Source organism: Sebastes umbrosus, chromosome 13 (assembly GCF_015220745.1).
Source record: "Sebastes umbrosus isolate fSebUmb1 chromosome 13, fSebUmb1.pri, whole genome shotgun sequence".
Lineage (NCBI taxonomy): Eukaryota > Metazoa > Chordata > Actinopteri > Perciformes > Sebastidae > Sebastes > Sebastes umbrosus.
The window spans coordinates 322,648-335,000 of record NC_051281.1 but is presented as its reverse complement, the minus strand read 5'-3'; the positions used below and the strand labels follow the sequence as shown (position 1 = coordinate 335,000).

The 12,353-nt window shown below is 43.5% G+C and overlaps 1 protein-coding gene across 3 annotated transcripts in view; it reads left to right on the top strand.

The window, feature by feature from the left end:
* The window catches only part of enox1 (ecto-NOX disulfide-thiol exchanger 1), an 88,499-nt gene that overhangs the window by 59,803 nt on the left and 16,343 nt on the right, over positions 1-12,353 (top strand). For all 3 annotated transcript variants that reach the window (XM_037789054.1, XM_037789053.1, XM_037789055.1), the window contains 3 exons: positions 392-625; positions 5,696-5,908; positions 10,190-10,296. In XM_037789054.1, the coding sequence (XP_037644982.1) occupies positions 392-625; positions 5,696-5,908; positions 10,190-10,296 (554 nt within the window). The remainder of the gene's footprint in view (positions 1-391; positions 626-5,695; positions 5,909-10,189; positions 10,297-12,353) is intronic.

Below are 12,353 nucleotides of genomic sequence, written 5' to 3'. Positions count from 1 at the left end.
TCTCTGGTGGGGTTTAACTTCCTGTCTGGTGGGGTTGACTTCCTCTCTGGTGGGGTTTAGCTTCCTGTCTGGTGGGGTTTAACTTCCTCTCTGGTGGGGTTTAACTTCCTGTTTGTTTGGGTTTAACTTCCTGTCTGGTGGGGTTAACTTCCTGTCTGGTGGGGTTTAACTTCCTGTCTGGTGGGGTTAACTTCCTGTCTGGTGGGGTTTAACTTCCTGTCTGGTGGGGTGTAACTTCCTCTCTGGTGGGGTTTAACTTCCTGTCTGGTGGGGTTAACTTCCTGTCTGGTGGGGTTAACTTCCTGTCTGGTGGGGTTTCACTTCCTGTCTGGTGGGGTTTAACTTCCTGTCTGGTGGGGTTAACTTCCTGTCCGGTCTGGTCCCCTCTCAGGGTACCGGATGCGTATCGGGTCCAGCACCGATAAGAAGGACTCGGGGAGGATCCACGTGGACTTCGCCCAGGCCAGAGACGACCTGTACGAGTGGGAGTGTCAGCAGCGCCTCTTCGCCCGAGAGGAGCGACACCGCCGCAAGATCCACGAGGACCGGCTGCGACCGCCGTCTCCTCCTCCCATAGTGCACTTCTCTGAACACGAGGCGGCCATGTTGGCAGAGAGACTGAAAGGTGAGGACAGAACGGAGTTCAAAATCAGCTGTTTTTAAAACCACGAAACAACATTCAGACATATGGGAAAAATATACCAAGAATTATTAATAAAATATGTGAAAAACAATATGTGAAAAATGTCCCAAAAAAAACAATAAAAATAAAGTTAATATGTGAAAACTAAAGAAAAGATGATCTCTCAGTAAAGAGGACTCTACCGTTCAGACATGTAGAGTCGTGAATGAAAACACACTGTGGAGTAGAATACGTTCACCGAGGCTTCAGGAGGCTTCAGGAGGCTGTTGCTGAGGAATCTGCAGCCGTCGTCATGGATACGATAACGGGGGGTAAAAATCAATCACTTTATCAAATACATTATATTATGGTCTAGAATCCTGTTGGTAGAGGTCACCGCTAACAACGCTGCACATCTGTCTGACTGTATCAGCTCACCTGCTGTGAAGCCTGATAACTCGCTGATATGAAGCTGCAGAGTTATTGATATTCATCCTGAACAAACTGCTCAGTTTGTCTCCAGCAGAGTGGAGACGGTGTGAAGCTCCAACAGACCGTGTGTGTCTCTGTGTCTCTGTGTGTCTCTGTGTGTCTCTGTGTGTCTCTGTGTGTCTCTGTGTGTCTCTGTGTCTCTGTGTCTCTGTGTGTCTCTGTGTGTCTCTGTGTCTCTGTGTCTGTGTGTCTCTGTGTGTCTCTGTGTGTCTCTGTGTCTCTCTGTGTGTCTCTGTGTCTCTGTGTCTCTGTGTGTCTCTGTGTGTCTCTGTGTGTCTCTGTGTCTCTGTGTCTGTGTGTCTCTGTGTGTCTCTGTGTCTGTGTGTCTCTGTGTCTGTGTGTCTCTCTGTGTCTCTGTGTCTCTGTGTCTCTGTGTCTCTGTGTGTCTCTGTGTGTCTCTGTGTGTCTCTGTGTCTCTGTGTGTCTGTGTGTCTGTGTGTCTCTGTGTGTCTCTGTGTCTGTGTGTCTCTGTGTCTGTGTGTCTCTGTGTCTCTGTGTCTGTGTGTCTCTGTGTCTCTCTGTCTGTGTCTCTGTGTCTGTGTGTCTCTGTGTCTCTGTGTCTCTGTGTCTGTGTGTCTCTGTGTGTCTCTGTGTCTCTGTGTGTCTCTGTGTCTGTGTGTCTCTGTGTGTCTCTGTGTCTGTGTGTCTCTGTGTCTGTGTGTCTCTGTGTCTCTGTGTCTGTGTGTCTCTGTGTCTGTGTGTCTCTGTGTGTCTCTGTGTCTCTGTGTCTGTGTGTCTCTGTGTCTCTGTGTCTCTGTGTCTGTGTGTCTCTGTGTCTCTGTGTCTGTGTGTCTCTGTGTCTCTGTGTCTGTGTGTCTCTGTGTCTCTGTGTCTGTGTGTCTGTGTGTCTCTGTGTCTGTGTGTCTCTGTGTCTCTGTGTCTCTGTGTCTCTGTGTCTCTGTGTCTCTGTGTCTCTGTGTCTGTGTGTCTCTGTGTTGGTATTTCTTCTTCTATCTGTGTGTTTGTGTATCTGCTGTTCTGACTGCAGAGAGACGCTCAGAGAGCTTCAGACGAGCAGCAACACAGAGACGATTTTATTATTTTAACTCGTCGTCCGTCCTCAGCATGTTGGGGACAGGTGGAGTCCTTCTCGTCTGGGTGGACATTAAACTCTCCTGACGGTGTTTCATGAAGCAGATTAACAGTTAAATCATCAGCCTCATTTCACCACAGAAACTCACATCTATCTGTACGGAGTCATTGGAGTGCCATAAAAATAGAATAAATCTGTAAAAGAATGAGAAAATACATGTGGAAAAATTAAGAAACATTATTAAATATAAACTAATAATTATAAGCATATTCATTTATTTTTTACATTTATTTATGCTTTCATGCTAGTATGTATTTATATATTTTTAAAAATATGTACTTATATTTTTCATATAAATTACTCATTTTTTTCTTTATATTTGACAAATAATAATAATTCTAAACATTTCCATTTATTTTATTTCTTCATATATTTTCGAATATATATATTTATTTTTTACATATAAATTATTCAATTTTTTGCTGTATATTTACAAAAATATGTATTTATTCATGTAGTCATTTATTTATTTTTATCCCATCATTTTCTTTATTCTTTTCCATTTTGCTTTTTCTACTTCCTTGAAGCTTTCAATAATCTGGCTGTGGGCGGGCCTTCCTGCCCAGCATGAATAGTCAATTCCTGCACACATATACTGTATATTAAATACATAATATAATCATGTATACACTAATATAAACAGTATAGCAGTAACAGTAACAGAATAACAGTACAGATGTGATAAAGCAGCTCTCTGAGCACGAGGACAGATTGGCGGAGGAGTGGAGGGAGTGATGAGGGATGATGTTGTTGTGGAGGAAGAGTTTGAAGGTCACTCCTTTTCCTCCACAACAACATCATCCCTCATCACTGTGAAGGTCACTCCTCTTCCTCTTCCTCCTCCTCCTCCTCTTCCTCTTCCTCCTCGTCTTCCTCCAGTTTTACAGTAGAGAGCTGTTTGTCTTCTCCCAGCGTTCAGCAGGAGTCACCTTTACCGTTTAATCTCCTTCACATCCAGCTCACTGCTCATCACCGTTACCGTGACAACGTTCCATCCACTGGCTGGAGCCAATCAGAGCACGGTTCATATCTGCAGATAGATGAGATAAAATAACAGAGACTGTTTATCACAAGCATTTATTTATTCCTCTATTTATTTCTAAATTTTTTTTTTTTTATTCTGCATTTATTTATTGTTTCATTTATTTTTTTCTACATTTATTCATTTATTTATTCCTCTATTTATTCATGCATTTATTTATTTCTGTATTTATTTCAGCAATTATTTATTCTTTTAATTTTGTTTCTGTTTTTATTTATGTATTCCTCTTTTTAGTTATGCATTTATTTATTCAGTTTTTATTAATGTGTTTATTTATTATTTTATTTATTTTTTCTGTATTAATTTATTCCTCTATTTATTTATTCTGCAATTATTTTTTTCTGTATTTATTAATTTATTTATTCCTCTATTTATTCATGCATTTATTTATTTCTGTATTTATTTCAGCATTTATTTTTCTTTTATTTATTTATATCCATATTTATTTATTTCTCTATTTATTTATACATGTATTTATTTCCGTATTAATTTATTTATGTATTTATTTATTTTGTATTTATTTCAGCATATATATATATTCTTTTATTTTTTTTCTAATTATTTATGCATTTATTTATTCTGTATTTATAAATTAATTTATTTTTTTCTTTTATTTATTTTTGTCTATATTTATTTATTTATTTATTTATACATGTATTTATTTTCCGTATTTATTTATTTATGCATTAATTTCTGTAATTATTTATTGATTGATACCTGAGTCATTTTTCATTCTCCATAGCTCAGCAGTAGCAGTTACCTCTCCTCTGTGTGTCTACCTCCAGCAGCATGTTTGTTGGTGTTTGTTGGTGTTTGCGTCTGACTCTGCGATAGCGAACCTTTAACCCCCCCCATCCTCCGGTCCTCTAATTCCATAATAATATTCCTAACATAAACAAGCATGTTTCCTCTCAATAACCTTTTTATGGATTCATTCTTCGCCCAGCGGGGGAAATCCGTCTCCATTCTCCGCGCCGGCGTCCCCGTTGAGGCGTGCTGCATTGTGCTCGCTGTAATGTGACTGTAATCTGCTGCTGAGTGTGAAAGGGCCTTTATCTGAGCGGGGGAAGAGTCTTCTTACAGGTTGTGTATTGAGCTCATTAAACGCTCTCTAATTCACTCTGTTCCTCCGCCGTCTGCGCTTCAATTATTATTCAAATGGGGGGCGAACGCCGTCGACGGAGGCCCGCCGAGACCCGGCGCCCTTTAATGGCTGAGCCTCGACGTTTTGGTTGAAAAGTTTAAAATCAAAAATGCGTTTTGTGCTCGGTGGCTGCGGAGCGGTTCACAGAGGCGTGAACGGAGAACGCCCCGAGAGGACGCTTAGAGTCCTCGCTAGCTGCTCTGTTGTTGGTTTAGCCCGACTGGATGTTAAAGGTCCCGTGAAATGACTTCACATCCTGCTCTGCTCTCTCCGTTCAGTGTGATGGGGCATCAAACAGGAAGCAGTATTCACAGTACCAGTACAGCACTGCTTTCAAACTCTAACCGAGTAGTATTCTCAGCTTCATGAAGTGAAAGTACATGAGCAGAAAGATGTATAAGAACCTCCTGAACCCGTCGGTACCGACCACGTTATCATAGCTTGACAGGAAGGAGGTTAAATAACGCTCCAAAGTTGGGCTACATTTTGGTGAGAGAAAACTGTCATGGCCATTTTCCAAGAGGTCTAAGTGGGTCTCAAAGGGTTAATTATTATTGTCTGATAAAACATTCAGAAATATGTAAAAAAATATCCCAAAAATTTCCAAAAAATATGTAAAATATGTGAAGCATTTATTTATTATTTTATTTATTTTTGCTGTAATTATTTATTCTTCTATTTATTTATTTATGCATTTATTTATTCTTTAAATATTTGTTTCTATTTATTTTCTATTCCTGTATTCATTTATGCATTTAATTATTATTTTATTATTTTTTTCTCTATATATGTTTATTCCTGCATTTATTTTTGCTGTATTTATTTTTTTATTCCTTTATTTATTTATATGTTTATTCATTCTGTATTTATTGTTTGTTTATTTTTTCTGAATTATTTATTTATTTATACATTTTATTATTATTTATTTATTCCTCTATTTAGTTATTTCTGGATTTATTTATTCAGTATTTATTTCTGCATGTATTTATTTTTTTCTCTATTAATTAATTCATTTATTCCTCTATTTATGTTTGCATTTATTTATTTTTGTATTCATGTATTTATTTTTGTATTCATGTATTTATTCATGTCTCTATTTATTTAGTTGGTAGTGAATTTCATGATGGCTCAGATTAAAACCAGTTGAAACGTGGAGGAGATGGAGGAAAGAGAAGTTGTTGGTATCCATGGAGACGAGCTCCTCGTCCTCTAGAGCGTCTAGAACCAGATGATACCTCCAGTATCTTCCTTCTGCTGACTTCCTGTCTGTCTCTCACTCTCGTGTAACCCCCCCCCCCTCAGACGACCAGAAGTTCAGCGAGGCGACGGCGGTGCTGTTCACCTGGATCGACCGCGGCGAAGTCAACCGCCGCACCGCCAACCACTTCTACTCCATGATCCAGTCGGCCAACAGCCACGTCCGGCGTCTGATGAGCGAGAAGGCTCAGCACGAGGAGGAGATGGAGCACGCCAAGGAGCTCTTCAAGAACGCCCTGCTGGCCATCCTGACGCAGTGTAAGTAACCTTTACTACTCCAAACACGCATCCGCCAGGCTCACGGACCGGGTCAGGACCGGGTCGGGACCGGGTCAGGAACAGGACCGGGTCAGGACCGGGTCAGGACCGGGTCAGGTACGTTCCACTCATGATTCATGTTTCATAAAGTGTCATCAGTCTGAGGACGGATGAGGACGGATGAGGAGACAGTAAACCAGAGTGGACGATCAGATCATGTTCATGTTTGAGACGTTTCATTTCACCACGTTACAAAATAATATTCAACATTCACATTATTAATAAATAATTCAAATTAGACGAAAAAAAATGTAAATAAAAAAAATCAAAAAGAAATGACTTTATTTAAAGGGACTATTTGTAACTTTCAGAAATGTCTTGATAACAGCATCACCTGTGGCCGTTAAGTCAATGAGAGTCAACGTCGGGTTCGCGCTTGTGCTCGCTCTACATAGACATGAAGGAGCATCGCGACACACCGGAGTTTTGGTGGGAGACGATAACGTTTCTCTCTGCGGAGCCCCGTCACTTCACAAGACACGGGAAACCTCTGTTGGTCTGGAGGAGCTGCAGCAGTTATTTCTACACAAACGTCCACTGAACATTCACTAGATATTCTCAGAGCTAAACTAACTCTTCTGCAGTGTGGAGTGAGCAGCATGCACGTGAGAGGTGGAGCGAGAACGAGCGCGGTGTGTGAGTGAAGGCAGGCAGAGGAGCAGAGGAGCAGAGTACAGCAGAGACTCCGGTCCTGGAGACCAAAGCTACGGTCTCCCCCGCGTCCTCCGACCGCGGCCAACACTGTTTAACAGCTTCACCAGATACAACCAAGAGGTTTTGGTGCTTCACTGGAGTTTGTGTTGGAGTCTGAGTCTGAACAGCGGAGACACATGAGAGACCATGAGACACCGACCAGCAAGGATTTATACGTGGAAGAAGTTACTAACAGGAACTTTAACATTTGCGAGAAAAAACCTTTAATGAACATAAATAAATATTAACATATTAACATAAATAAATATTAAGGCTGTCAATCGATTAAAATACTTTATCACAAATTAGTCCCACAGTTGATCTGTTCAAAATGAACCTTAAAGGAGATTTATCAAGTGTTTAATCCTCCTATCAACATGGGAGGATGGGGTATAATATCAATATGACAGTATGAATGTCATAGGTCAGCTCTACTGTACCTACTGATGGACTGATGGTGTCCAGTACACAAAGAGTTAACTCCTCTGATGCTGCACCAGCTGTTCAGTAATCCCAGTGATGAGTTCTGGTTTGATCAGCTGCTGCCGACAACAACGACGGCTTGACCCGGATCACATTTACACCGACTACATGTCCACGTTATCCTCAGTTAGTCCTCCTGGTCCCAGTCTGGTCTCTGTCTGGTCCCATTCTGGTCCCACTCTGGTCCCATTTTGGTCCCACTCTGGTCCCATTCTGGTCCCGGTCTGGTCCCGGTCTGGTCCCGGTCTGGTCTCTGTCTGGTCCCTGTCTGGTCCCGGTCTGGTCCCGGTCTGGTCCCGGTCTGGTCCCAGTCCGTCTCCCAGCACCCAGCTGCATTCCCACCACATCCTCATGTACTCAGCCCAGTCTCCATGACAACCCCCCATCAGCTCCAGTATCTCCAGCACAGTGTGAGGAGGCCTTCAGGTCAGTCAGCAGACGTGTGACAGCGTTCATTTAGAGACACGTACACGCCTCTTTTAGCTCTGGTTTGGTCTCCACAAGCTCCTAGTGGGAGGTAATGAAGTACTCTCTTACCTGTACTTTACTTCACTGGAGTATTTCAATTTTCTAAAAATATTAGTAGAATATCAGACAAAAAAGATTAAATTATCAGATAAACAAAATGCTAAAATATCCTAAAAAAATATTAGTAACATCCAAAACATTAGTAGAATATCATAAAAATAATAAATATAAAACAATAATATTATATAGATTATTCTGCAGATTAAGTACTTTTACTTTTGGTCCTTTATTTTACTGAAACATTCCATCTGATCGAGGCCTCAGTCTGTCGGAGTCGGAGGCCTGCAGACGGTGAGTTGGTATCTGTCAGTCTGTCAGGAAATCTCAGTCTGAAGCTCTGATGATGTTAAAGAACAGAAACTGTGTGAGACGACATGTAAACTCAGAATGGATGATTTTAATAAAGTTATACTCTGACAGTTATTAATAGGAGTGGGAACAAAAATAGATTCACCTATGTATCGTGATTTATTTATTTATTTACGATTTTGAAATAATGTTGATGTTTTAATGCCAGAATCGATTTACACCGATCGTCCAGAACATTCACACCACTGACAGGGGAAGGGAATAACATGGATTATCTGGTTACCATGGCGCCGGGCAGTGGGGGGGATATATTAGACAGCTAGTGAACATTTTGAACTTTGTGTTGGAAGCAGAAGAAATGGGCCAGCGTGAGGAGGGCCAGCGTAAGGAGGGCCAGCGTGAGGAAGGCCAGCGTGAGGAGGGCCAGCGTGACGATGGCTAGCATAAGGAGGGCCACCGTAAGGAGGGACTGCGTGAGGAGGGCCAGCGTCAGGAGGGCCAGCGTTAGGAGGGCCAGCGTTAGGAGGGCCAGCGTCAGGAGGGCCAGCGTCAGGAGGGCCAGCGTGAGGAGGGCCAGTGTAAGGAGGGCCAGCGTCAGGAGGGCCAGCGTGAGGAGGGCCAGCGTGAGGATGGCTAGCATAAGGAGGGCCACCGTAAGGAGGGACAGCGTGAGGAGGGCCAGCGTCAGGAGGGCCAGCGTTAGGAGGGCCAGCGTAAGGAGGGCCAGCGTCAGGAGGGCCAGCGTAAGGATGTGAGCGTCTTTGATGAGGGCCAGATAGTGCTGACTAGACGACTGGGTCAGAGCATCTCCAGAACTGCAGCTCTTGTGGGATGTTCCCGGTCTGCAGTGGTCAGGACCTACCAAAAGTGGTCCAAGGAAGGAGAACCGGTGAACCAGCGACAGGGTCCGATCTGAGGCTCATTGATGCCCGTGGGGAGCGAAGGCTGGCCCGTGTTGTCTGATCCAATAGAAGAGCTACTCGAGCTCAAACTGCTGAAAGAGTTAATGCTGGTTCTGATAGAAAGGTGTCAGAACACACAGTGAGGAGCAGGTTGTTGGTACGGGGACCCATCAGGGTGACCTGATGGGGACCCGTCAGGGTGACCAAGCTGACCTGATGTTATAGGTGATCGGTGTAAACTTGACTTCAGGACATCTCTGACTACATACAAGCTGGAAATCAAACATTATACAGGATTCATTTAGAGATTTTACAAAGTAGATTCAACTTGTTCTCATGGTCTAGTGTTAAACAAGTTAACAACAATCACAATAAATCATAATATCGAATCTCAGTACATATGGAATCAGCAGCCAGGTATGGTGATGGTATGGAATCAGCACCAGGTATGGTGATGGTATGGAACTAGGAGGTGGCTCGTCCAGCTCTGATAATGAACCCTTCATCAGGTGCTGCTGTAGATCACCTCGTGGTGACAGGTCATCCATTCTGGGTCCACGTGTCGTCAGTCAGTCGTGAAGCTGCAGCTGATGTAAGTAGAGACCAGCAGCCAGCAGAGAGACCTGATGGTCACATGATCACATGATCACATGACGTCACCTGTAAAGCTGCCTCAGTGAAGGATCAATACAACTGATCGGTGTTCTATTCATGTCCACTAACGGTCTCTCCTCTGGCTGCTGTCTGAACCGCAGTCACTGCTAACGCTACATAAACACCTTCTTTTGTCTTGACCCTCCTCCTCCTCCTCCTCCTCCTCCTCTTCCTTCTCCTCCTGTGTCTCCTCCTCCTCCTCCTCTTCCTCCTCCTTCTCCTCCTCTTCCTCCTCCTTCTCCTCCTCCTCCTCCTCCTCCTCTTCCTCCTCCTCCTCCTCCTCCTCCTCTGTCTCTTCCTCCTCCTCCTCCTCTGTCTCCTCTTCCTCCTCTTCCTCCTCCTCCTCCTCCTCTGTCTCTTCCTCCTCCTCCTCCTCTGTCTCCTCTTCCTCCTCTTCCTCCTCCTCCTCCTCCTCTATCTCCTCCTCTTCTTCCTCCTCCTTCTCCTTCTCATCCTCCTCCTCTCCCTCCTCCTCTCTCTCCTCCTCCTCTTCCTCTCTCTCTCTCCTCCTCTTCCTCCTCCTCCTCTTCCTCTCTCTCCTCCTCCTCTTCCTCCTCCTCCTCTTCCTCCTCCTCTTCCTCCTCCTCCTCCTCCTCTTCCTCCACCTCCTCTTCCTCCTCCTCTTCCTCCTCCTCCCCGTTCACCCCGTTAGTCGAGCAGATCACGGCCGTTTTCACCGCCGCCACCAGGCAGAAGGCGTGGGACCATTTCTCTAAAGCTCAGAGAAAGAACGTAGACATTTGGAGGAAGCAGTGTGAGGTTGGTACCTGTTAGTCTGTTAGTGATGTCTCCCCCCCCCTCCTCCTGCTGTCACCTCTGAGTCCAGCTGACAGACAGTCCTCTAGTCAGAGTCCTGGTTGATGTTTCCCTCAACGACAGACAGACAGACGGACGGACGGCGGCCTCTGATCGTCTCGTCTTCCCTGCAGCCCACATCTGAAACATCTGACGCCTCCTGGAAGGAGTGAGGCGCTGCTATGGCAACAGGGATTTCCAGGGTTAAAGTCTCTGATCAGTTATTCACCCCCCGAGTCAAATCTAGACGACAAGAACGAACACGTTTAGTGTCGTCGATCTGTGGGGGCCAGATATGGAACATTAAACTGCAGAAATAACAACGAAGAAACGAAGTGAAATACTGCTATATTATCTCATTTTTATGTGTCTAATGATTCAATGACAAATATGTTAAAAGGGCGATTATTCAGCGTCTTGTCTTTGTCGTTCTCGCACAGAGTTTTGGGTCACAAAAACGGATATTTTTGAAAACGCCTTCTACGGTTCAGATTTTTAAAACCTCTGGTTCCTTCGTATCAGTGTGGATGTAAAACAGAGCGTTTGGAGAAACGATGGCATCCTCTCCTCATTTTGTTGCTTTGTGTAATGAGCATGCGCCAGAAACAATAATAGATGGTGGACTACCAGCTTTTTTTACGTTTTGTTAGCGCTGCTCGGACTAATTACCACATAACATTAGAAACATGTTCCAGTCACGTAAGTTATGTGACAAAAATGACTTAGTTAGCTTTAAGAAAAGATGGTGGTTTGGGTTAAAATAAATACGGAAGTGGCGTAACTTAATTACAAAAGTTACGTGGCACATAAATCAGTGTTGTCTTCTGGCCTCACACGGGGCACCAATATGTGGTCTCCTGGTGACAGTCTGGTGTTTTTAGACCCACCCATCCACCCCGACCTCCTCCCTACACGGTGGTCTCCGCTCTTTATACTTCCTGGTTCACAATTACGTGGATTACATATAAATTGATTTTGTCGATGAAAAAAAATTTGAAATTCGTGTCTATATACACAAATCAATACAGAAAATTTCGTGACTATTTTACGAACTGCTGTGCGACTGGGCTGCCATAGTCAGTGTATTACCTACAGTAGATGGCGGTCGGCGTGCTCCCAGTTTGGAGCGATGTACTACAGTGGACGCCACGTTAGTTCAGATCAGAAAGTCACACAATAACACAAACTAACTAACCGATGGATGCAGCGGTAGACCAGCAACTCCCCTGTTCTGAGAGGTTAAATTACTGGTTTTATGAATGGAGTCTGGTGGCTGTGAAGACAGTGATAGCAAAACGGATTTTAGAACCTTAAAAAAAATTATATCAGTTTAAGTGTATATTTAGAATATCTTCACCACTTTACCTCTCCGTTAGACAGCCCTCTCTGACGGGGAACTGAAGCCGTTATATCGCTTTCTTCAAAGCCACCAGACTACATTGAAAAAAACAGTAATTTAACCCCTCAGAACAGGTGACAGTGAAACCGCACTAACCCTTTAGACCAGCAACTCTCCTGTTCTGAGAGGTTAAATTACTGCTTTTCTGAATGGAGTCTGGTGGCTTTGGAGAGAGCGATATAACAGCTTCAGTTCCCCGTCAGAAAAAGGCTGTGTGACGGTGAGGTAATCGGTGAAAATATTCTAAATATACTGTACACTGATATAGATTTTCTATGTTGTGACTGGAGCATTCACTCAGTCAAGGCTACATGATTTTCCCTTAAAGATGATTTTCATTGAATAACACAGTTAATACACACATAAGAAGGAAATACATGTTTTTATTTCTGCATTTTAAATCTTCCAATCCATCCTGTCTGATCGGTGTCACCACATTTAGTATTATGGTCCGAAAAGAGGTAAGACACGGTGGTGAGAAACAGTCGTCCTTTAATGGCTAGTATCTGTGGTAAGTCTACATGTGACTGTTATCGCTATAGCAACAGCAGAGATGATGAATAAAAAGATATGATTATCCAGAAGGCTTCTGCAGCAGGAAGGCTGAAGCTTTCTGCTCTCT